Genomic DNA, 27,768 nt, shown 5'->3' with positions numbered 1-27,768 from the left:
GATACACACACACACACAACCCCCCACCATCACCAAAGAAAATAACTAAGATTAATTGATGTGAGTATAATATGAAAGGAACATGATTTATAGATCAAAAAGTTGATTGGCATGGAATTTAGAAACTTGAAAAATAAGTTTGTATTTTAAAATTGGCTATAAAGGCACATCAAAACTGTCACACACAAATATAAGGAAAATGCAGTATAATAATTCACACATTTTCAAGTGATTGAGCAGGTTTTGCTTTCAAATTCAATTGTTTTACTGCTTATTTTGCTAAAAATTCCCAGCATATGGGAATCGTCTTAAAACTTAGTCAGTACCTCAGCTTTACAGCCTAGGCTTCATTTCTACCAACAAATCACAAACTTAGCTATACAAAGAAACAAATTATTGAGCAATAATTGGGAATAAATTTGAAAGATATTTCAAAAAAATATCTTCCTCTTCAAACTACAATGAATTGTATTTCTCACACTATCCATAGGTAATATAAAACTCGCTGACCATATCATAAGGTCACAACAGTCTTCTGCTTTGAAAGAATTCATATAACTTTATACAAATTTAATAGAGTATTTCATCTGTATTTGCATGTGTGTTTCATCAACTTCTATTCTTTAAAAGAAATATATATTAACTTTGAGTTTCTATTAAGGATAGATTGCTTTTTCTATGCTAACATGAGGTAAATGTATATATTACTGAGACAGTGCTTTACAGCCAAATGTCCTTTTTACACAGCTTTGCCAGTTTTCTCAATCTTTTATTTCCTATGCCTTCAAAGGCACAAAGCCAGCAATCTGTTAAGAGAAATATAACTTGTATTTTACAATTTTCACAGTAGCACAAATGTAAATAAACATACATTTGTCTTCATCCAGTATTCATCTAGCAAATCCATTCATAAGGCTTTGGTCAGTCTGTAGCTATAGTAGTCACTTGCCCTAAGTACTGTGCAAGAATCTGAAACTACATCATTTCCACATAGCTACTCCTGTACTTCAGGTTGTGGTCAGTCTCAAGTCATAGAAAGCAACTGCTCAAGATATTGTGCAATGAGATTGAACCTGACACCATGTACTTGGGAAGTGAACTTAACCACACAGCCATTCCTGGTTAAATAATTCCATAATATAATCCTGATCAGAAACTAGTCTTGTATGATAACCACCAAGTACATCCTAAGAATATTGAGAAAACAAAGGCTCATGTATGCAATGTATGTTCAAAATATGTTAGATCCCTAACCCAATTATAATCTATTGCTTTAGTCCAGTAATTCTCAGTTTCTGTCATCCTTACTCATCTCAGCTTCATGTATTTCATCGTTTATCTCATTAATTCCACATAAATACACATGCATACATACAAACTAAATAACAGAAATTGTCACATTTTATGCTTTTGTCATATACCCTAGCTATTGTGTAATGTTGAAAATAGTTTGTAATAAACATTAGATCATGTATGACCAGGTATGGTATATTTACACTATGCCATGTAAATTTTAACCCTACAGTAGTAAACGTACTCTTGGTTGAAAATTATGATTTCAGCTAACCCACTATCTAAAACTACACCGCAAATTGCAACATGGAGCAGCCAGTTGAACCCCTGCCCCAAACATGCATTATTGATTTATAGTCAAATTTTAATAAACCATTGCTTCAGTTACAAGCAGGGAGGACTGCCGAGTCGAAACAAAAAACCGACTCCGATTCCACTATGTAATTAAGTGATTTTGGTCTACATGTCTCAAAGCATATGCATACGCTTGTACTTAGAATAGGCTTATATGTTATAACTGGTTTATATTAAAGCATAAAGATATTGTGAGTAGGAGTAGTTTTACTGACTCCTACTCCAGCTACCCCTTGTTTCCAACTGACTCCTCAGCCCTGGTTACAAGTCAACACTTGTGAATAGTTACTTCACTTCAATGTTAGTGTTAATTAGCTTGACAAAACAGTAGATAGAGATGTATTTTAATCTGTATGCAAGATACAGTGCATACTATGAATCATTCTCTTAGAAATACAAGACTTAAATATCTTCTAATGTCAAAGGTTAACAAATTTGATCTGCATTCACTCATTTTTGCCACTGAAATCCTAAAATGATAGAATTAAAAATATTTTAGTGCAAGATCCTTGAGTTTGGTTAGAAATATTTAAATAGAGATTGTTAGGAAAATACTGCATTAACATTACTCTGTTTTATAAAAGAAATACAGATCCAACTAGTGTGCTTGAGACAGCAACTAGTTCTCCCTCAACTGTCTGACATGCTACTTATTCACATTATTTTGAATTAATCATGCATTATCTTGTAGCTTCAAGGCTTCAATGATGTGACTATTTTTAGAAAGACGGTTGTACAGTAGGTGTGATAGATTAGATCCAGTCAGTTTGAACATAAAACAATATTTGGGCTGGATAGGGTCAGCTTAAATGCTAAAAGGTTAAGCAAGAAATGACAAATGTTATCTTGAATGGCCACTATTGATCATATCTGCTGAATCAGGGCTGAGTAGTCAACACAATTTAAATTCTATACAAACTTCTAAGTTCAGCTACTATCACAGCTTGTGTGACCTCAAACTTAAGTGACTGATATAGTTTTTTACCCTTATTACTTCAGAAACCTGTCAACAGTATCCACATATATGGATACTGACATGGTGTCTAGATTACAAAGTGGAGATTTAGTTGTGACATGTCAATCAACACTCTGAAAAAACCAGTACTCCTAATATTTAGCAGCTGTGAAACCATAACCTTTTCTTTTTCCATTGGGTTTTGGGCCCAACAATAACACTTCATGCATTGATCACATATTAAATTTCATTAAACTTGACCAATATTTTTCAAGCAATGAACAATTTTCATCAAAACAGTGATATAATTAATCAACTTGGAATTTATTGCAAATCTGAATGATAAACACTTTTTGTCTTTCCATTTGAAGTTTCAGTACAGTATTTTTTCTATCTAACCTTTTTCTCTCTGTTGTTTTCAACCATCAACATCACAAGTACCATCCACCATTGCCACCACAACTGCCATACACCATTCAGATATCTGATGCCACCACATCAATACCTTTGACTTCGCCGCCTACCCCTCCACCATTATCTTTCACATTGCTTACTATCACCATTATCCCTGACTGCCTCGGTTTCCACCACCATCATCATCACCTCCACCTCTATTACAACTACAACTCATACTATTACTATCACCATCACAACCTTCAATCTACTACCGACCTCACTGTCTATTGCCTACTATTACTTTCACCCGAACATGAGGAATAGAGGTGTCATTGACTAGTGAAGGGTGGGTTCAAAGTGTGACACACTGACACACAAAGATTTGTTTTGGCATTTATTATCATAGAAGAGTACAGATCTGCTGCTACTATAGCCCCAATAATAAATAGAGCGTTTGTCAGAACAACTGCCCTCAATGTAAAAAAAAACAAAAACATGAATGTGTCTGTCTGTGTCTGTGCAGACTACTTGTCATGCATACAAAAGTCACACTACATGCTTTTCAAATAAGTCTAATTAAAGCACAATTTTTTCCTTTTTCAAATGCTAGTCAAAACGAATTTATTAACAGCTACAATGAAGACACGAAAGTAAGACTAGGCAATAAGGCATGTCAAAAATAGGAACTGTAGTAAAAAAAAAAAAAATATATATATATATATATATATATATATTTATTTATTAAGTTCAGTAAAAATTTGTCAAAATACTTTAAGATATATACTGTTTCCGGGTTATGGTGTGGAGGCAAAAAATAAAATAAACCCACCCAATTTACTATCAGTTTAGTGTTTAGCTAAATTAGCAGTTATTAGTAAGGATTATGGGAGTAGGCATTAAATTCTAGCTGGATAGAAAGGGTACTAATGACTAGCTAGGCTCATGGCAGGGATAGAACAAGCGAGTGAGTCAGCTCTTATAATTTACTCACACCCTACACTGGAATGAAAGATGGCGGGATAGAAAGAAAAGTCTGTAATATTTGTTGGAGTATTAGAAAGTAGCCCTAATTTAAAAGAAACAAAGTGAATATGTAGTGATAATATCCCAAAAAGAACTTTTATTACATCTACTTTTATTATTATATCTATCATCATGAAAGCTGATATTGAAAGAATTTGTATATAACTGGCCATATAAACAGTTTATAATTTGACATTTATAGCAAATGTCATCTTAACAGACAGTCCAAATGAGAGCTAACTACTTTTTGAAAAAGAAACTTTAGATCAACACAACCAAATATATTTTTGTTCTAAATATACCAATGTCAGACTAAATGGATTCTTATTACAGATTATACTATTCTATATTTTTGAGATGAGGGATTATGGATATTATTTACAATGGACGGATAGGTAACCCCATCTTGTTTGTTATTTATCAGCAGATCTACTATCCAGCCTTCATCAGGTGTTCTGGTGGAATTTCAAACCTAACCATTTGACTAATGGGGTACACTTCTCATTCCTAAGGTATGTTGCTGATGTTTTTCTGTTGATATTTTTCAAGTCCCTGCTATCAACAGTAAAATAACATCAGCAACATACCTTAGGAATGAGAAGTGTACCCCATTAGTCAAAAGGTTGGGTTCGAAATTCCACCAGAACACCTGATGAAGGCTGGAGAGTACATATGCTGAAAAATAACAAACAAGATGGGGACACCTATCCATCTATTGTAAATAATGACAGATTACAATTCCAAGTTCAATAATAGTTGTATGATTATCCAAGATGTTCTATAGAGGGAAGAAAAAATTCTCAGCCCAAACCAAGATACAATTAAGTTTCAATTTCACTTCCCAGTTGGATGGTTAAAGTTATGATGTATTGCTGACACCAACAATTTATGAATGTTTGAATTTTCAAGATATTCCAACCAACAAAGCATGGAACCAGGTTCAAACATTCAGGTAACTTCATGACAATTTGTATTTATCATAAATTACCAAGAGTTATCATGATCCAAAACATGACTCCTGTATTTGGTAAACTTTCACCAAGACATTGCAAAGGTTTGAAATGATATACAATTATGTTTTGTAGCCTACGTAATGATAATTTATGCCAATCAAAATTTGAAGCTGATAACAAAAGTCGCAGCCTTCCATTTTCCTTTCCAGTGGTTCACATGAGAACAGACAAGCAACAATAATTGACTAGTCTTGTAATCATTTACAAACACAGGAATATTTTTACAGAATTATCAAACCCACTACAGACAAAATTAACGAGTGTTAAGTACTTAACAAGTACTTCATTTGTTCACTTTGTTTCCAATACAAACCTTTTAAATTTTATCTAACAATGACAAGTAGATATCTATTTCAGTAGCTTTATAGTTAGTTATCTTCTCTTAAGTCTGAGATAACTTGTGCTTTACAGTCTTTCATTGATTGTTCACACAGTAAGTAACTAGTGGATATCCGAGTTTTCAAAATATTACAAAAAAACATATCTAAATTGTATATTTTGGCCAGTAGTAGCAACACTTTAGGATAAATAGTCCAAGATAATCATGAATTGCCATAAATGACAAAGGTAATGGCATATTCTTCAAAAATGTGAGCTGTGATTTGGCCACCTGAGAAACTACATTCACATGCACACAGCAACACAAGACGCAGAGATCAAAACAATGGTTACTTTATACTTAAATCTATGACCGTTTTTAATCTGACAATGTAACATGCATCAACATTTATATCAAAACTCCTCAAATTAGAGTCATGTGATGATACACAAAGCTTTAAATTTCAAGTCATTTAAAATGTTAAATGAGACTACAGTCATTTAATTAAGAGCCTAACTCCCTGAATTAGATGGAAGTAATTTAATCATACACAGAGCTGTTTAAAGTGAATTTATAGTTTTGTGTTCCTTGATTTTAAAATCAATTTCAACAGCTTCAGATCAAGTCACTTGTGAGACTAATTACAAATCTCCGATTAGACTTCCTCAACTCAAATTTCAGTACAACAGGAGTTTAATTTCAGCTTAATCATTTGGAAAAAGAGAATTAGAAACATGTATCAAGTCACTGTATATACAACTAGCTGTTCAGTTTTATTTTCTGTGACAAGGTTACATACTCTTCAATCATCCATTCTAAAATTGTCTTTAGGTGAAGGTTTAGTTTATCCAGATTATTGATCATGACTAACTTTATCATGTAGTGGTCCTTTAAGTGCAAAACTAGAGATAATAAACTTATCCAAAATACTCAAAGTAAAAGAAAAAGAAATTAGTGAAATCTTTTTTTTAATGCCATCATTGGTATTTTTTGTAAGTGATATTTAATATTGTCCAGTACGGGAGGCCAATGTTAACTAACCCCACACTACTCAAATGTGTGGGCTTTGAACCAAAATTAAAATATTAACCCTTCTGCTACTGTATTTCTGTGAAAATACACTGCCTTTGATTCAATTAATTTTGCAAATAAAGAATTTAGTAAAACAAAATTAAGCTGGTATTTGGAATATAAATTAGCATGAAATTTTAATGGAAAGTTTTAATCTTAATCAATTTAAAGAAGTCTTTATCAGTCTGTACCATAGATGGTTTAAGGCAAGTTGGTTTCAAAAGGGTTAAAATGTTGAATAATCTAACATTCTAGTTTCAGTTCACAACTGACTGGTTAATGTTAAGGAATTAAGGAATGAAAGGACAACTACAATTTATGTGAATATTGGAGTTTAAAAAGTCATTCAAACCATTATTTTTCATGGGAAAAAGAATTCAATAAAGAGAGAGAGAAAGAAGAAAAAATGCAGCTAGACAACGTTATAAATGATGGCAGTAAGAAATGCAAAATACTCATTTAAAATATCGAAATTTAGTCATTTACAACTGTAGACTGAAGATATTGTTCATAGCAATCTTAACTGTAACCATTTAACAACAGCCATATTGGATAGTAACAGCTTAGAAATTTGCTTGGCGGGTGGGAGTGGGACGAAAGGAGGGAAATGGTTTCAGATTTCATTTTTTCAAGCAACTAAGTTTTACCAACAGGAAAAGATATGGGTACATTATGCTGGTGAACATTAACAGGAATAGTCTGAGATGGGGGCCTTAAATTATTTTGCTTCATAGTTCATAGCAATCCAAACATGGTTGATGGATTTTTAAAAGGAAAAGGAAGATAAACAATTTCTCAACTTTCCTGCCTCCTCCAACCTAAAAGCCTGTTGATGTGGGTGGTGTCAGAAGTGATAATAATTAGATAAAACAATTTTCAGTAGGGAAAAGTAATCACTGATGAAAGCTGAAGCTGTAAAAGTTAGCTGAAGTAACCTGCCTTAGTTCTCAGAAATTAAGATGACAATATCTTCTATTAGAAATAGTTCGCAAAAATAAATTTAACATTTTTCAAAGTCTGAGCCACACCCACATGAAAAGTATTTATGAACTGATGTTTTAGATTAGCCAAGTTTTTATGAAGTTCAACATCAGTATAAACTTAACTTATAAGATAATGGCCACAATAAACAATTGAATAAGCAACTTGTGAGCATGAGCAGAATTTTCTTTTACTTTTTTCAGTCACTTGACTGCAGCCATGCTGGAGCACGTAGACTTTCAGTTTTATCTTATGTAGTAAATAGCTTTACAGTTAAATTTGCTTTTCAAAACTGTCATTCAGATCTAAATGGATTTCATTAACCCAAAGCAATAAATCCCTAAGCTTATTTCATTGATCCATGATGAATGAAAGCCAAAATTGACTTGAATGGAATTTTGAACTGAGAACAAGGGTATTTAATCCATAACTACCACTTCTCAAAATAATGAATTCTAAGTTAGCTAGGGATAGTAAGTGAGTAGTTGATTAAATTGGGCCCAGTTCTCAAGACGTTTTATCAGTTCAAAGAATGAAAGGCAGAGATACAATTTAATTATAGAATCTCGAACCTAGCTAAACACTGCAGAACCCCCTTTGATATCAACCTACATCAGGTTGCTCTTGGTTCTATGATACATTGTTTTAAAGTGATCTAAAAATCTTCCAAAGTTCTGTGTTAATTGATGTTCCAAACACCAGCTTAATGACATTTTAAAGTCTTCGTTAATTTTAAAAATTAATCAAAACATGTAATTTCAACCAGAAATATGGCAAGAAAATGATAATGGTAATAAAATTCATTTGTTTTATCTAATGACTGTAAACCAGTTCTTAAAGGTGAAGTCAATATTGTTCATCAGCCCTTAAAGATGGCGAAGATGGAGTTAGACTAAAGTTAAGGGTGTACTTGAAGAGTCAATGCAGAATAAAACTTTATATACATGCTGAAACAGTTACATCAAATATGAAGTCATTTGGGTGGAGTAATCAAACAGAAAAAAATCCAATAGTTATTACAATATAATTATAAGTATACTTTTACTACTTGCAGTTTAGTTATGATAATATTTGGATAAAGAAAGACTGGGCTTCTTCTATTGAAAATGAAACATTAATCAGCAATAAGAGGATTTAGAAAGTAACCAAAATAAATCTAGAGTAATTGATCATTAAGTGGCTGAGTATTGAAAATAAGCCATTTGTCTACTGTAAAAGAAAAGGTGTTAATAGGTACCTATGCTTTAAAGTATTAGAGCATTAGGATCCATATACAACTTGCCAACTAGAAGCCAGTTCTTCAGTAGCAGATAGTAAATTACCAACCAAAATAGAAATATCTGGCATAAATTTTATAGAAATTTTAACGACTTCTCCATATGAACATTTAATCCTTTTATTACCGTATTTGTTTAAAACTGACTGTCTTTATTTCAATTAATTTTGAAAATCACGAAGTTAGTAAAATAACTTCATTTTTAAATCTGGTGTTTGGAACATACAAACTCTTGATGGAAGGTTTCCATTTAGATAATTTTAGGGCAGGAAATTAGCCAGGGTCAAAATATTTAAAAAGTGGAAAATTTGTGTAAAAACTAGAAAGACATTTTTCCCATGCATTATTTCATAATGACTTAAAAAATCAGTTTCAAAAATGACAGCAAACATTTTAAGGATAGATACCAATCTTCACATTAAGCACTCAAACTGCAAAGGACAACTTTCTTTTAATCAGAAGTGTAATGTTGTTCTGGAACAGGACTTGAATACTTAATAGGAAATTCTATTATTAGCAAGATATAAAAATTGCTAACTTTTCAGTCTATGATTAACCCTTTAGTATTCAGAATACTGTCAAATGTAATGCTTATTTACATAGTTTTGAATTAGCCACACATTTTGTAATTGTGAGATTTTTGTGATGGGACCCTTTCAAAATGATATTGTAGGGTAGGTGTAAGAGGCTAGATTTAGATGGTTTGAACATCAAGGAGGTAAAATATTTAGGCAGGATATGGCCAGTTTGAATGCTAAAAGGTTAACATAAAAAAAAATTCTAAAGAACTTCCTAGCTAAGAAATATTTTAACGTGGAAAATTAACGTTAGTAACGAAAGGGTTAAAGTGGAAAATTAAATAGTCTTAGGTAACTAATCTCATACATAAAGAAGATAACCAATACAGACAGCACAAATTAACTTTTCTCTGAAAAATGGCCAAAACAAAGAAAAATGTTTTAAAAAAACAAAACAAGGCAACCGCCTTAAGTTTTTAATGAATGTCAAGAATAATGAAGAAGCCTCATGAGACACTATAGCAGAACTTCTACATACCAGTGCGGCTGTGTTAAATAGACCAAATACATAAATTTCTTTATTATATCAACTACAATGCAGATTGTATTTTAAGTTTTGTTTCTATTAAACCCTTTTTTTTATATACTATACTGACGTAATTTAAGTTGATAAACTCAGACACTTTTTTAAATCAAAAAGGACTTGAACATCAAAGCAAATTTAGGTAAAAACTGAATTTTTTAGCAGTAAAAAATGAAGTTCTGAAAAAAAAAAAAGTTAAAACTCAATTTAAACTGACAGTGTCAAATAGACAGGAGACAAAAAAAAAATTCTGTTTTTCAGTTAAAAATAGAAGTTTAAATATTTCCAAGAAGCTGATTATTGTTTTAGTTACTAAACAATCACAAATTTATTTCAAAAAGATAAAGAACTTCTAATTTAAAAAAATGGTTAAATATGAAAATGGAATAATGCTGAGATAAAAAATACAGTAGAAATGATTTAGAATTTATCAAAGATTATCACTTAGGAGTCCTAAGGTAGATTAGAAGAGGCAATTTCAAAGACCTACATTCTTGGTATTAACACCAAGATTCTATTAAAAGAGATGAACCAACAATAAAACCTAGTATTTTGAACAATTTCCTGGCAGTAACAATGTACAAGAGGGATGGGCAAAGAAAAAGTCAAATGAAAAAGAGTATGTGATGACACAAATCTATTCAGTTTAGCAAAGCAAACCAGAGCCTGGCCAGATCAAATTTGTATCTAATAGATCATTTTGAAATAGAATTCAGATTCATGAGAGAAAATTGTGTCTTAATTGCTTTTCAAAAAGTATCACAGCTTTGATTGTGAGGCCCAATGGTTCCCTCTGAGGGTGGGTGAGGTTTTCCAGCATGACAAAGTCTCACAGGAAATGCCAACTCTGTATTTATTTCCTTTCATCTACTTTAACTTGATACTTTTTCCTTCCTTATTATTTTCATAAAGTGCAACATCATAGTAATTGTGTATTATTTTAAAATATAGTCTATAAAAATAAAAAAACAAAACACACCCTCTATCAAATGTAAGGAAAACCTAACTTTCATTCTCAGTAACGCATCCGAAGATGACAATACTAATTGTGCTAGTCAAGTGATTTTTTAAAAATCATAGTAAGTTAAAAGCTTCAGCTAACGCAGTGTTATCCAAGAGTAGATAATTTGACCATTACTGAATCTATAGTATATCAATATAACTGCAATATCTAAAGAAATTAGTGTGTGGACATAAGCCCAACAGAGTTGTCCATTTGATGTTAAGTAATGTTTTGATAGAGGCTGGCTATAGTAAATAACGGATTAAAAAGGTCATGTTGCTGAACTTTGAGACTGATTACATCTAAAAGCTGCTGCTCTTTTCTGTGTGTGTGACTAGCTTTAATCAAGAGGAACTGATGTTATTAAATCATGTCAAATGATTGGGTGTTTCAACCAATACTCTCCTAGACCCATTCCAACCACATGTGCGGGGAAATAAAAAGAGAACAAGACTTCAGTTAATCGGATCAATTAAGCTTGTCATACAGTTATTGCCTTCATCATCATAGGATTATGCTATTCTGGTGCAGGTGTGGGTGTGTAATTAAGATTGTTTTCCAACTATATGGTTTCAGGTTCAGTCCCATTGCATTGCACTTAGGGCAAATGTCTACTGCAGCCTTGGGCTGACTAAAGCTTTGCAGGTTGATTCAGTAGATGGAAACAGAAAGAAGCTCAGTTTGTGTCTGACTTGACATCATATTATAGTTGTAAATGAGTGTCCTTGTCATACAATTAGTGTCATTCATTTCCAATATGCTACAAAAAACATGTCTGACCATGGGGAAATATTACCTTTCTTGGAAACAGGTGAGGGTTGGTGACAGGAAGTGTGTCTGACCATAGAAAATCTACCTCAAGAAATTCTGTCTGACTCATGCAAGCATGGTAAAGGAGATGTTTAAGTGACATTCAATAATAAAGTTATTTTACTAAATTTCGCATTATTTTCAAAATTGAAAAGCAGTGCATTTCAGTAGAAATAAGGTAATGAAAGAGTTATAATATATTTACCCCAAAAAAACCAGCTCCATGAATCTATGACTTGTGAAGGAATCCTATTTCTTTAATTATCAGTATTTCATGGTTATGACACCAGCAGAAAATCTTAAGAGAAAAGTGATGAAGGGTTCCTAACCTTGAAATATTGAAATAGCAGAAAACCGACATATTTTTATAATTTGCCTTGTTTTGGCTTTTATATTATATCTGTCACACACACACACACATACCATCATCATCTAATGTCCAATATATATGTCTCACATTGATACAGAATCAACATCCTCATATCAGAGAGAGAGAGAAAGAGAGAGGACAAACTATCTCTCACACATGTTTTTAAATGACAATATGCCACATTTTGCAAAAGTATTGTTCTGAACCAATGCGTCATGAATCCTATCTTGCAAAGCTGAAAAACACCAAAACAGTTACACTATAATTGTTAAGTAACTTAGTAAGCCTGAACAACTTAAGATATATCAGTCAAGGACATTTTGTTTAACAAGTTAAAAACAATAGTGATACAAATCTCTAATTAAAAGGTATTTACTGAAATTAAATGGTGTAGTCACAGTAAAAATAGATACAAGAATCAATTTGAATAAGGTTTGAAAAAAAGTTTTGGACAGAGAATAATTATGCTGCTTGGAGGTTACAATTTAGTTCATTAATGATACTTCTATTGTCATTTCTAAAACCAAATGAGTAGAGGTTAGAAAATTCTGTTCTATACAAAAATTTATAATCCAAGTTTGTCTCAACTTCTTTGATATTAAATTGTGCTGTAATCAGAATCAATAACCATTATCTCTGAAGATGGACATATGTGAAGCCAAAACAAATATTGTGTTGTACATGCTCACAAAGAATCTGTAACCATTCTCTGAAGATGAGCACTTGTGATGGCAAAAACATGAGATTATGTATTTCACTTTTCTTTCTAAAAAGATTTTAGTTTTCCACACAGTACTTGCAAGATGCAATGGTTTTAAAAATAGAAACTATATTACAGAACACTTGAAAATTAGTCTCAGACAGGCACACTAAAAATTCAAAGCTAAAATGTAGCATAGACTATACAATATTAATATCTCAATAAGTAAATGTAGAATTGTCAACCCAGACAACTGGAGAATAAACACTGACAGGTGTAACAAAGATAAATCATAATCAGTTAATAGGATGAAACAGATTTAACCTCCCCCACCAAATGAAATACAATGATAAAAGTTTATATTAAGGTTTGATCTAATTTGTAAGCAATGTGTAAGCTGTATCTACTACTACTCCTTGTCCCTTTAAACTATACCACAAACTTATGAATTGATCTTCCTACAGTTCTGTATATTGTCTTAGATTTTAAATTCCCAATTATAGTAAGTAAAATAATGATAACAGCTTCAACTTCACTAACCAAAACCCCATAAAATAATGCATTAAGTTCTTATACACAAATGAAAACTTGTAACAAACTAATGCAGAAATGCTAAAATTCAGTAACTTGTTCATACATGCATGAATATATAATAAATTAATAGCAAAGATTTTAACAAACACCATGTTTGAGAGAGTGCATAAAACAGGAAAAAATTGTCATTTTAATGTTCAATTTTCATAGGTTAGATAGAATTTATTGAGATACATATTCTACAAATGGATGTTCTTGCTGCCAAGCCATCACCTGTTTCAAAGCAAGATAATACTTCTCCCTAGTCAGATGTTCCCACAGGATTAGAAATGAATACTACAACTTGTAAGGCGACACTTGTTTACAACTATCACCACATTATGTCAAGACAAAGAGAGACAGTCACACACACACACACACATACAATGGCTTTAGTAGAAAACACTTGCCCAAGGTGCCAAACAATGGGAGTGAACCTGAAACCATGTGGCTGAGAAGTGAACATCTTAACTACACAACTATGCCATTCTACTTAACCTTTCTATTACCAATCCACCTGAGACCACTCTTGTTTCTATAACAACTTTCTGCCTTAAACTGATCTAAAAGCTTTCAATCAAAATTCCATGTTAATTTACATTTTAGTTTAATTATGACAATTTTTTTTTTTTACATCCTTCAATATTTCCAATATTAATTGAAAAGGGAAAAAAAGCAGTGCAATTCAGCAGAATTATGGTGAATTAAATCCTATGGTGGTTCAGTCACTAATCTACAGAATCATGAAGTCTTGCCATTGGCCAAGATCTCTGGTTCCAACAGGACAAGTCTGAATAGTTTCATTATTCCTCCTGAAGGGGACATTTGTTTCTGGGTTACTCATTTACAGCTGAGAGAATTAGAGCAGCATGAAAAGTGTTTCACTCAAGAACACAGTACAATGCTCAATTTGGTAATCAAAACCACCATCTTGCAATCTTGAGTACAAAACTACTGAATGACATTTAGATTATATTTCATTGTTATATGACTATTGTGTGATGAGTCATATCCATCCACACCTTAGGTGGTATATATTTAGTCACTGATTTGTAATCTGCAGATTATTTTAAATGTGTTAAACTACCTAAATTTGATATTTTGAATAAAGAGCTGATTTCGCTATTTCAGATTTTCAAGATAAATTTTGTAAAACAGTTGAAATTAGGAAATATTAAACAAATTGAAAGGCCACCAAATTCTACCTCCATTTTGATTATAAAGGCTTCTTAATCTGATCAGGCCAACAAGGATTTCTCTTAAGTCATGAGACCATGACATTTAAAATAAGGAGTTTATTTTCAATGCTTTCACATCATCATCATCATCATTTAACGTCCGCTTTCCATGCTAGCATGGGTTGGACGGTTCAACTGGGGTCTGGGGAGCCCGAAAGCTGCACCAGTCCAGTCAGATCTGGCAGTGTTTCTACAGCTGGATGCCCTTCCTAACGCCAACCACTCCGAGAGTGTAGTGGGTGATTTTATGTGCCACCGACACAGGTGCCAGACGAGGCTGGCAAACGGCCACGCTCGGATGGTGTTTTTTATGTGCCACCGACACAGGTGCCAGACGAGGCTGGCAGACGGCCACGCTCGGATGGTGTTTTTTATGTGTAGAAATGTTTTACAAGGTCTAATGCATTTTGTTTAACCCTTTTGATAACCCACCTGAGACTGTCACTAGCTTTATGATACAAACATCCTGTTTTGAAGTGACTTAAAAATTTCCCATCAAAATTTCATGTTAATTGATGTTCCAAACAACACCTTAACTAAGTTATTTTAATAAATATTTTCACAATTAACCTGAATCAAAGGCAGTGTAGTTAAAGAAATATAAGGTAGCAAAAGGATTAATGACAGGTAACACAACTGATCTTGTGTTCAAGCAATGTTGCCCCAACACTACAAAGGATTATTGGGGTACACCAAATCCATTACTGTCTACAAAAACAGCAAATACACATTACTAAAAATTCCTCATCCTATATATTTTACTCAATTACCACCTTTCTTATTGAAAAAACAATATTTTCCAGAATAATTCAAAGCTTATTTTCCTAGTAAACTATAACTAGAAAACATTTGTAAACTCATTACCTTAACTAAAGTCCATTACAACAAGGTTACCATTCAGATGGTCAAAGATGAAACTCAGTATGTCAGTATATTAATCTAAAATGTTTACAAGTGCAGCTGCATTCCAGTCTTTGATAACCAGATTAAAATCACTCAAAAGACCAGTTGCCTTAATTTTGTACCAATTTAAATTTCCTTTTACTTATTTAAGTCCTTGGACTGTGGTCACACAGAAGCACCACCTTGAAGGTCAATCAAACTTACTCTAATTATTTAAAGGCTGTTTATTCCATCAGTTTGTTGTCAAACTGCTAAGTAATGGGGATATAAATAAACCAACAGTAATTGTTAAGAATGGGGCACAGACATCCACACAGTTGCCATCAACCAAATTCACACAAAGCATCTATCAGACCAGGGCCATAGAAGACACTCAGTGTCAGTATGACTGAACCTGAAAGAATGTGATTGCAAAATGAGCTTAACAAAGCCATACCTGAAAATATTTTAAGTGGACAATGGGACCATAGTATAAAATTGAGATAAAAATCAAAGGGAGCAGAACGAGTGAGTGTGTGTGTGTGTGTGTGTGTGTGTCATTTAATGTCCATCTTTCATGCATGCATGGATAGGACAGGAGCCAGCCAGGTAGAAAAACTACCATAGGCTACTGTTTTGGCAGGGATTTTATGGCTGGATGCCCTTCCTAACACCAACCACTCTACAGAGTGGACTCAGTGCTTTTTACATGGCACTAGCACAGGTGAGGTTAGTTTTGGCATGATTTTTACAGCTGGATGCCCTTATGACAGTAGAATGAATCTCAAGATTATACATTATATAATACCTAATTACTAGAAAAGAATTTCCATCTAACTTCTCAAAGTCCACTCCAAAGTGTCAAAGTCATTTTTTTTTTTATTCCCTTCAGACCAGAAGAGTAGTTTTAAAAGCTAAAACAAAAATTAATTTATAAGAAACAGATTTTTGGTGATTTTCATTCAAGTGATCCATCAGTTATAAGTACTTTAAATGAATCATTTGTACTATCTCACTTCGTGATAAAAACACAATATTCAACCAAAACACAAAGCAATAAATGTTTATGAGATAGACATTTAATGACTCCACCCTATATTAATGGGAGAGATTCGTTAAGTTTCATAAATTCCCATTAGTGGTGTTTGGGGAGGGAGAGAATAGAAAAAAAAAAGCAAGAGACTTCAGTAATGAACAAAGCAGCACCACTTCGGAAAATTAATTACAACTTTGTTATGAGATTAACAAACCTAGAAGAACAAAAAACAAATATTAAAGATTGTCGAGAATTCCAAAGTTTAACTATGGGTAATTAAGACAAAAGTGGAAGGTGAGTTCAATGCCCAATTTCCACAATTAAAGACTAGTGGACATAATAATGGTCTCTAATTAATTCCTTTATCAGGCGACTCACTCCAAGACTGAGTAGAAGGGGGAGGTGTTAAATTGCTTTAGCAAACCAACATTACATAAGAAAATTTGCATAAAAATGCAAAAATTTTCTTTCTCTCTCAATATCTAATTCGAAAATATGTTTGGGAAAAAGCAATATTTTTAATATGAAAATTACAATATAAAATTAAAATCTGTAACTACTCCACCCATAAAAAAAATTTAAAACCTAACAAAATACCGAAATCCATCCTCTATCAGATTGATCAAACGATTCACTTCCAAATATGTCCAAAAGGGATTATTAGCCAATTTTTATTTATTTTGTAATGCCTGGAACAGATTCTTGAATTCTACAAATTTTAATTGTCTGGAACAATTAACTTGATCAAAGGAATCAATTATGAAGGGATTGATGTTAGTAACAAAATTCTACTAATATTCCTACTGTTTGAACATGTTCCTTGGTGTAGCAATACAGAGACATAGCCAGGTTGTAACAAATGATGGGATACTAATGATAAAGGGACTAACTTGAGAATCTTATACAAGAAGTTCTAAAATAGTAAATATTTCTCCAAGATTTAAGAACAATCACCCACAATTAAGATTGATATACTATTCTTTAACACTAGCATTTAAACTGAACATACCCAGTCAAATTATTCCACATATATTCAAACTGGCTAAATCTGGCCTCTCCCATCTACCCTATGTCATTCTAAAAATAATCATTAAAATGTTGAAGTGACAAGGTAACACTTGATTAATTCAAAACAATATGAAATAAGCAGTACACTTGACAGAATAATCAGCATACTAAAAGGTTAAACCAGTGATACCTAAATAGGACCATACAAAATCTTTGGTGGGTCACAGTAACATTTGTATATTTAAGAAAAATTTGCAAGCACAATAAAAAATTTTTCACAACCAAACTACATCGACAGTCATTATATAGTCTCACCTGATCTGTGCAAACATGGAAAAGTAGACATTAAAACATTTTTACTCTTCATATATGGCTAATGTAGTATCATTATTAAAAAGGCAGCAAGCTGGATAAAATTCTTTGTGGCATTTCATCCATCTTTAAATTGAGTTCAAATTCTGTAGGTGTTTATTTTGCTATTCCTTCTTTCAGAGTTGCTAAAAGAACTAGCTGAGCACCGAGGTCAATGTAATTGACCAGCCCCTCCCCCAAAATTTCAGGCCTTGTGCCAATAGAAGGAATTATTTAAGCCTGAATTAAGGTAGTGAACTGACAGAATCAGCTGTTGAAAAAAAATATGCCTTGCAACTTGTTCCACCTCTGAGTTCAATCTTACCAAGGTTTAACTGTCTTTTATGTCTTTGGGGAAAATAAAATACCAGTGAAATACTGGAGTAAACTAATCTGAACCATTTCCCTAAAAATTGCTGTCTTCCTGCCTAAACCGGAATCTATTTATTTGGTGCTTCAGACTTTTGGTTTTAATTAGTTGGCACTGAATGGGCCCATGGGAGAAAGGTTGAACATCTAGCTTTTAAACCACTAACATTGTATTTGATCTATATAGCATTTTTTTTACTGACAGGCAAACTGTCACAAACTAATTCTAAATTTTGTTCCAGCCAAAAATTCTTTTGATGTACCATTACTAAAGTGCTACTTTGAATCAAGATATCTAATCTATTGCCTATAACAGTGAGCCTCACCATTACTAAAATGCTACCATATCTTTGAATCAGGAAGTCTAATCAATTGCCTACAAAAGTACTTGCTTCCATCCAAGACACTGGGCTTAAATTTCAAATTCTATCAAAATTTAAAACACCTTTCATGCCCATATATTAACCTAAGCAAGTGCAGATGTAGGCATGGCTGTGTGGTAAGAAGCCCACTTCTCAACTATATGGCTCTGGGTTCATTCCCACCACATGGTAACTTGGGCAAGTGTCTTCAACTATAGCCTCAGGCCAACCAAAAGATTTGGTAAATGAAAACTAAAAGAAGCCCGTCGTGTTTTTGTGTCTGCCTGCTACCGCTTGATAACTGGTGTTAGTGTTTATGTCTCCATCACTTAGTCATCCGGCAAAAGAGACTGATAGAATAAGTACCATACTTAAAATTAAGTACTGGGGTCGATTCATTTAAGGCAGTGCCACAGCATGGCTGCAGTTTAATGACAAGTAAAAGATAACAGTTCATTTTTTTGTAACGTCCCTCTTCCACCCACTTAATGGTGTCAAATGTCCCCTCACACAAAAAAGGGGGGGTAGATTGTTTAAAGTATCTACCCATATTTTCTCATGATCCCATCCAATCTATGCTTCACTTTGGATATTTACCAGGACTAATGCTCCTTATGTTAAATGTTTATGAAAATTATGAAATTACATTACAAAATTATAGACCTTTGCATATGTCAGTCAAGTTTTCTATTTTCTGACAATACCGTGTCATATTAATGCTGACAAAGTTTTTTAAAATATTTTATTTCCAAGAAAGCTCTGTATGTCATTTATAACCCCACCACCTGACATTTACTGCCCTTTTCTGATCTGACAACACCCCAAGTGGCTGCTACCACCCAGATTAAGAAGCAGTGATTTAAACCAGTCCTAAATCTTATCTCCCACAACCCATTTCAACTAAAATATGACATCACAAAATAGTCCCTTGTCAGAGATATTAAAAAAATATTTACCAAAAGTGAGAAAGAGGCTTCCTGTCAAAATTCAACACTAACTATGCTATCACAAACTTGTATGCAAGCATGTAACACACATACAGACATCAGTGTCTTCAGTTTCATAGACAAGCTACCATGTAACCATTTTTGGGTCAATTGAAGGAGTTGTCTTAAATGTCAACTTATACCAAAAGGTTAAGAGAGAAACAGAGACCTGATATAAACCTCCTTACTCTCCCCCACATGTACTATGACATCACTATACTCATTCAGTTATTCTAATTATATACTGTATGAAGTTTTTCTATTTGAAGACATCTTCCAATTGACAGTTAGCCCAAATTAGTGAAAAGGAGTATAAGCCATAACTCTTGCATCACATCAATACAAGTGTAAAAATAAAAAGAAACATGATTACACCTAAACTAAATTAGAGATTTCACTTTGATAAACAGTGTAAACTAACAGGTGGTGATTTTTTTTTTTAAATAAAGTCTGTTAGTGAATAGGAGTAGCTCAACAAGAGACCAGACTAAATATGCTTCAATAGATCATCTGAAATGCTAGATAGGTGGAGTCTATAAAAGATAGCCTGCTCAATCATTTAGCATCCATTTTCCATGATGGCATGGGTTAAATGGTTTGACTAGGGCTTAAGTCAGAGCCTTTGCCAACACTGAATCACCTCTAATATACATTTTACTGGTTTCTGCTACAGAACACTGTCTTAATCCTTTTGATACTAACTTGCCCAAAACTGCCTTTGATTGTGATACAAACTTCCTACATTTAAGTGATCTAAATTTAAACTTTCATGCTAATTTATATTCCAAATACCAGCTTAATGTGCTCACTAAAATTTTTCATTCATTTCAAAATTAATTGAAACCTGAAAAAAAAAAAAAGTTAAAAGGGTTACAGCAATAATCTAACATATACACAACATTTTCTGACAACCAAATTCCACCCACAAGACGTTAACCAATCCTAGAGTAAAAGGCATGTATGTGTATCATCATCATCAACATCAACATCAACATATATATATATATATATATATATATATATACATACACACAATGTATATATTCTTTAGAATTTCCTGTTTCTCAGTTTCGTAGAATTAGTAACCTCCAAACATTCAAATACAATGTATGCCATACATTATAATAGTAATTAACTTGTCAGAAGTTACTGATCTTCCTACATGGGTCAGCAAATGAAACTACAATCAGTTTAGAAGTAGCTAACGTTAAAATTCAAAACAAGTGCCTCATCATTTAATATCTACTTTTTCCATGCTTGCATGGGTCAGACAGACTCAAGGGAGATTTTCTACAGTCAGATGCCTTTTCTGTTGCCAACCCTCATCTGTTTCCAATCAGGGTAATATTTCCACCATGATCAGGCATTTCTTTTTTTTTTTTAAAGAACAGATTGGAAATTGACGACACTTGTTTACAACCATCATATGATGTCACAAACATTTACAAGTCTTCTTTCTGTTTCTGGCTATCAAATCCAACTCACAAGGCTTTGGTCAACCCAGGACTGAAATAGAACATACTCAAGGTGTCACACAGTACAACTGAAACCACATGCCTCGGAAGCAAGCTTCTTAATCACACCAATATACTTCTTCAATCAAAAACTCGATATCAATTTTAAAATCAATGCTTTCACAAATTTCTCTCCAATATAATTAAACATAAGAATTAAATGTTCTTATAAATGGTGATCAACAAAAAACTCAAAACCACACTGAATTTCGTGAAATTTCTTCGTTGACTCTTCAATATAGCTGGAATAAATGAACCAAAGTTTCATTTAGGACAAACTGACTGTAAAATTGTACTTGTAAAAACAATTCAAGACAATTATAAACAAGCTACATGCATAATTAATTAAACTGATAAAATAAATTACCAATATTCATTTATTTCAGTCAATTTACATAAAAAATAACCCCCTGAACAATTCAAACCTACATTACAATTGTGAAATTTGTCTGTACTCACAATCATCTATACCAAAATCCATTTACCAAATCAATTCTGCTGCCACTCATATCACATACAAGTCAATGAAGAAATTTGTGTGTAGAAATTCAGCACATTAGAAATATCACATGATAATGAAAAGTTATGTGGTATAGTTGTGGCAGTCATGCTTCTGGCTGAACTACGAAGACCGTTTCCATTGGTTTTTAACAATTTGCTAATACCATTTCTAGATTACAACTCCTCACACACTTGAGTAACGTAATCAAACACATATGAAAAAAAAAAGCAAAACAAGATGGCCATGACTGGAATGTCTTTTCCAGAGTTGATGAGGAACAAACAATTTTTCATATAAAGATTAAATTTCTTTGCTATGTGTGTTTCCACAACAAACAAATTTGGCTGATGTACCATGGGTGCTAAAATCAAGATAAACCTGAACACTGTTTTACACAAAATATATGCCATATGCTTAAACGACAGCTTAAAAGTGCACAAGTAGCACGTCATATATACGCTCTTGTAATCACTGGAATACCAGCCTCACCCAATCAATAACTTCACAGTTCTTTATCAGATGAGCAAATAAGAAATTCACTTAAAGCACCAACAATTTATGCTAATGTATAAATTTACTGAAAGAATTTGCTTTGACTACACAGAAGCATCTTGCGTAAAGAGCGTATAGCCATTTTTTACTAAAATCAGTTACCTCATAGTCACACAGGTAGACCAACAATATCAAACCAAGGATTTAAACCAGTGCTCTGCAGGCAGTATGCCACCGGACAATGCTAGGTGTGCCACAGTAACCTGAATATAATTTTTTTCCCTATGCTTTTAGTTATATTTTTAGTTTAGGTGTGCTGCCGAATTCTGTAAAGAATATAAGTGTACCGCAAGTGAAAAAAGGTTGTGGAGCACTGATTTAAACTAAAAGCCACACAAAAACAAGCCATTTAGCAGAGGATTAATTACATCAGTCACAATTAATGCCACTTATTTACTAACATGAGAATCTAAAACTGCACAAATCCTTAAAAGTGTTGAAACACTGTTGCATGGTAATAGTGGTGGCAACAAGATAATAGTAATTATTAAAGACAATTGCAACAACTAACAAAATTAATGTTAAAAAGCCACATAGCCTTCAAGCTCTGACGATAATTCATTCTAATAATTCAATATATGCTGCTCAGACCATTCCACAAATATAATCTGACTGCAATGCCTGTGGGACACAAGATACACTGAATCCAATGATGACTGTAACACAATCTTCAGTGTATAGCTTGTCATAGAGACATGAGTATTTGGTTACAGAGACCAGATGCCATTCTGCATGCATGACTCCCCCACCCATTCACTTCTGATGGTACTGAACATATTTCTTGATATCTTTAATCCACCCTGCTCCATCATTCTAATTGCCAAAGTGACCATCAGGTAGTAACGGTTTCCACTCTTGAAGGGTTGATGTTGCTTCTCATTCAAATAGTCTTCGGCTGTCTGAACTGCTTCTTTGGTCCTGTAGCTAGATACTGACCATGCCAGAGCTCTGATACTCAAGAAACCTCTACAGGTGATACAATTTAGACATGTTCATTATATATAAGCCATTTTAATGGATGAATTCAATATTGGCGTTGCATTTCCATGTACATAACACTGCCTAGACAAGTGACTGAAAGGATCTTATGTTAGAGTTAGGGTCTTAATGTGTCAGCTGCATGTGGCCTATGTCTCACACCCATACAGGGAAATGGGAACAATGTTCCAGAGATAGAGTATGCCTGAAATGGTTTAGAATCTTGGCCAGTATACAGTCATCAGAAATTATGCTGCCAAGATATGTGAATTTTGAGAGCTTGTGGCTGTTATTGAAAGAAGTGAGGGGAGATAGCAGTACCACTAGGAGATTACCTTAGTAAAATTAAAATTTTATAGTCAACAAGCTTTAATCTTGACCATGCTTTAATAAAGATGTTAACTTATGCCCATTCTTATAAAAAGTGGACATCTGCTACGATGAAGGTTCATGAGGTTTCCAGAGTATATTTGAACTAGTAGAGTTAAGGCATCATCATATTGTAGATCACATATTGTAGCTAGGATGGCTTCAGCATTTTCTTGTTGAAAAGGTTCCCATCAAATGGAACCCCTATCTTCCTTTGTGTAACTGTAGTTATGCAAGATGAAGATATTAAGAACAGTACAAGAGTTAGTATACAACCTAATCTGACATTTTTATTCTTAAGAGCTCAGACTTCTGCCCTCCAACAACAACTCGAGTAATCTTCCCTGTGTGAAAGTGAGAATATCCTACAGAAGTTCTCAACTTACAGTATTATAAATCCACAAAAGCAATGATTTGGCCTCCATTGCTCCTTACATTTCTTCTTGTAACAAGAATCACAGCAACTGTCTTAGCTACTGCAGAGACCATACTGTGATTGTGGTGGGTTTATTTTCATATTACTGATTAAACTAACCTTTTAGAATGACCATTCCAGCAAAATTAGAGCACACAGATTTTTGTAGAAGTTGACAATGTTAGAGTTCTTCCAACATTGTATGCATACTATTCTCGGTTCCCTGTATCTGTGATGTAGAGCATTTATGCAGTGATAACCATCCTTCAAAAGCTCTATTAGAATACTGTCTGATCCTGACGGGATAGTTTTCAATGTTTCGAAGGCCGTACTTTCAGAAACTGACAGTGGCTTTTCAAAATTCCTCAATGACTGTTGGATTCACTGGTTTTATGGTACTGCTGTTTTAAATATTCTTCCAGTGATCCGCTATTGCCAACTCCTCTTTCAATAGAGAAATGTTATCTGATGGTTGGGGCTATGAAAATTTCTGAACAATAGGTCTCTTACATCACAGAAATTGTGCATGTCACACCTGTCTACATGCCTGTAAATTTATTTAGCTTTTGCAACCCATCATTCCTCTTTCAAGGAGCAAATAGTGGCCTGAGCTGCCTTCTGAAAAACTGATTTTTTTTTTTTTTTCCTTAGTGTGAAACAAAAATGATTTTCCATCTTGAATTCGATAATTTTTAGCAGTAGAATCATGTAGTGTGGAACTTAATGAGCACTATTAAGCCCAACTTCCGAAGCAATGTTGAGTCTGAATCATAGTTTAGCTAGACACTCGAAAGTCCTTATAAAAATACTAAGTTTGCTCCTTGGGCGTCATAAAGGACACAAACTGATGGGCTATTATTATGCAATTATGGTGACGGTAATAACGAGTAATGAAAATATTTGGGATAGTGATGAAAACAATAGCGATAATTCAAGATAACCATGACAACAAATAAAATCATCAACCGTCAGGTCAAAGAACTAGAGCCCAAACTAGGTGGAGATAAAGAATTCGTACACCACCCGTTTCCAAGCGTAACAAAAACCCTAACCCTAAACACCTGGTGTACATATTCTTTACCTTCGTTCCAAACGGTTGGTTTGAACCATCGTTCTGACAATATTTCTTTGTAATCATTACTGTACAGCATTAAATTAAACCGTTCAGCAAACATTCATAAGCCCGACTGCCATGTCGGTGGGACAAAACAATTGTATATAGACACACCGAAGTCAAGACAGTTTCATAGTGAACGCTGAACTCTAATTCTCACGAAAAATATTAATTTCCCTCCTGAAATCTGGTGTGAAGGTCAGTCGTTTGACAGCAGTCAGAAAGAGAAGGGGAGAGAGAGAGAAGAAAAAAAAAAATGAAGTTGCAGAGGAGAGAGAAAGAGAGGCTTGATAGACATTATTCGGGCATGAGTCAACCAGCTCGACCACACGAACAAAGCTCCGTATACATCACAGCAACAAATTTATTCACGCGAAGGTTATCCTACAGACGTTTTCCCTTTCTTTCACCTCCCACCTCGGTAGATTAAGAAAATTATGCGCATAAAGAACAGCTCATCTCTTTACATTGAATGATAGATGCGTGCATAAAATGATTTTCAAATTTTCTTTTTACTGTAAAATTATATATATTAAAGAAACCATGTGCGTGCGAAATTAGCTGTTTAAGTGTGCGCAATAAAAAAAGTTCGTCTACTCCAGTCTATCTCTTCCTGCTGCTGTGTCAGTTTAAAACACTACGCAATAGTAGCACTATCTCCGCCTCGATAGTTTATGAGAAAAGACATTTTACTCTTTCTCACAACTTTCTACAAACCAGCACCATCCTCCCAGACATATTTCCTAGCACAACAACCCCTAACATCTGTATATTTTTAGAATTGTGAAGGATTAGGGCACGAGGGCGGGGATGCAATGATCACAATAAAGGACCGACTTTGGGGAAATGAAAATCGTTGGTCTCGAATATCAAGTATTTAGTAGCTTATAGAAAGCGGGGGATAAAAGGGCAACATAGACCCTAATCATATCTTAAGTTATTTTATAGTATCTAAGATGATTAGAAAAATCACATGACTGATAACGCAAACGACTGTCCCTTGATACAAAGATAAATCGCAATTAAATCATTTAGCATCCAAAACTTAAATTATGCCTTTTTTTGACTTATCAATTTGGGATTTAAGATCATCCTCGAGGATCGACAATTATTAGCAATTAAAAAAAAAGAAACCATCACAATTAATCAGAGCAACTTCAATTAGGAAATGTTTCACTTTTCAGAAACATACTAGACAAATTTCAAAGAGAACAAAGCTAGTTTTGTCAGAAAAGCAAATTTAGCTGAGAATTTATTAATGTGAAAAAAAAAAAAAAAAAATCCATGTCTTAATGCAGATGTGATAGAGAAAAGTTTTACAATGTACAGACAGCTCATGAATTTTAGACATGAAACTTAAATATCTTGAAAAATATTAGTTTAAATATATTGCGACAGAATAAGATACTAATGTTAGTGCTAATAGTTGTCAAAAACGAAATAAATTATGTTAATTTATGGCAAACGAAGAATGCAAGCCGGTCGAAGTACATAGCTATGGAGCTGTAATTTTCAGGCGAGCGAATAAATAGAACAGCAGACCTAGTCGGCCTAACCTTCATTTTAGTTTCTTAACCATTTTAAGAGGACTGGAAATAAAGTATTTCTAGTTGGTTAATTTTTTCCCCCTCGTTTCTACAACGCAACAGTGCTCGCTGACCGGTACTGCGTCAAAGGATGAAAAAGAAAAGGGTGAAGGTGGGTTTTAGCGACAATTAAATTTTACTTTGAAATTCAGTATTACAATGTGCAAAAGCATTACGAATTAAAACTATATGAACGTGAAATTAATTAGAAAAGACCCGGTACATATTTAAGTAGATTGACAGTAATTTCTGATCAAAACGTCAACGAAAAGTAATTGAAATTGCTATTGTTTCAATTATTTTTAGATCTTGTCAAATTAATTAGAGAAGGATCGGACAATGTGAATAATAGATATTAAATCTAAGAGATTTTAGCGAAATGGGAAAAGATAAAAAGGGTAAGCTTGAGCTAGACGAGAATTACGTTCATGACTGTAATTAGGATATTTTTAAAACAGATTTTCGTCTATTGCAAAAAAAAATTTCCAATTCCCTTTATATATTTTGAAAATCAAAATCTGGAATGAGAAGTCAGAGAAAAAAAAAAAGAACGCAAACATTATATATATATATATATATATATATATATATATATATATATATATATGTATATATATATATATGTATATATATATCTTGCGTAGAAAGAAAACAACCCTAATTAATTGATATGGGACTGAGGAAGGAAAATGAAGATATTAGGGAAACAGTGGTAACTGACAATTCTGGTGACATTCAAGAAAGGATTTCGTTGAAAATATCTTAAAATTTTACAGAGTGAAATTTAAGTGAAGTATTGGTTTGAATATATAAAATAGGGAATAACAACAGTGATGTTATAAGAGAAAAACCGGCCGGCTTTCACAGAACATAATTTCCTTACAATGGGGCGAAAAAAAGAACCGTAATATAATTTTTCCCCCCAATAAATTAAAAATTTTTCTCAGTTATTTTAATAAATTCTTTACCTTTAGCTAATTCCTCCGGGATTAAATGTTTATGGTCCTCAGTTACAGGTTCTCCAATAATAAGAAGTAACGCAGCCTTGGTAGCTGCGGCCGTTCCGAAATCCTCCATCGTTTCCTACGCCAGTGCAGCCATAGAATGGCAAGATGCTCGCGGCTGGTGACTTACCAATTAGTTTAGCCCAGCCAGAACTTTAACTATTGCTTTCTCTCATTGGTCCATTACATCTCAGACGTTGCCTCACGCCAGCATGCACCAATGAGAGAAGCCGTAACAAGTGGTACTATATCGTGTATCTCGCT

The 27,768-nt window shown here is 33.4% G+C and overlaps 2 protein-coding genes across 8 annotated transcripts in view; one reads left to right on the top strand and one right to left on the bottom strand.

Annotated features, from left to right (window-relative positions):
• The window catches only part of LOC115215514 (microtubule-associated protein futsch), a 54,673-nt gene extending 27,026 nt beyond the window's left edge, over nt 1–27,647 (bottom strand). For all 7 annotated transcript variants that reach the window (XM_029784686.2, XM_036505894.1, XM_036505895.1 and 4 more), the window contains exon 1: nt 27,469–27,647. In XM_029784686.2, coding sequence (XP_029640546.1) covers nt 27,469–27,577 — 109 coding nt within the window. In that variant the 5' untranslated portion in view covers nt 27,578–27,647. The remainder of the gene's footprint in view (nt 1–27,468) is intronic.
• A 46-nt stretch (nt 27,648–27,693) lies between these two features.
• LOC115215515 (ubiquitin-like modifier-activating enzyme 6) overlaps nt 27,694–27,768 on the top strand; it is a 393,428-nt gene continuing 393,353 nt past the window's right edge. The window contains exon 1 of the mRNA XM_029784689.2: nt 27,694–27,768. This exon is cut by the window's right edge and continues 32 nt beyond it. The gene's annotated coding sequence lies outside the window, so the exon portion shown is untranslated.

This window comes from Octopus sinensis, linkage group LG9, assembly GCF_006345805.1.
Source record: "Octopus sinensis linkage group LG9, ASM634580v1, whole genome shotgun sequence".
In the NCBI taxonomy this organism is placed as follows: domain Eukaryota; kingdom Metazoa; phylum Mollusca; class Cephalopoda; order Octopoda; family Octopodidae; genus Octopus; species Octopus sinensis.
Note: the sequence above shows the minus strand (reverse complement) of the source record. Positions and strands in the feature narration are given on the sequence as shown.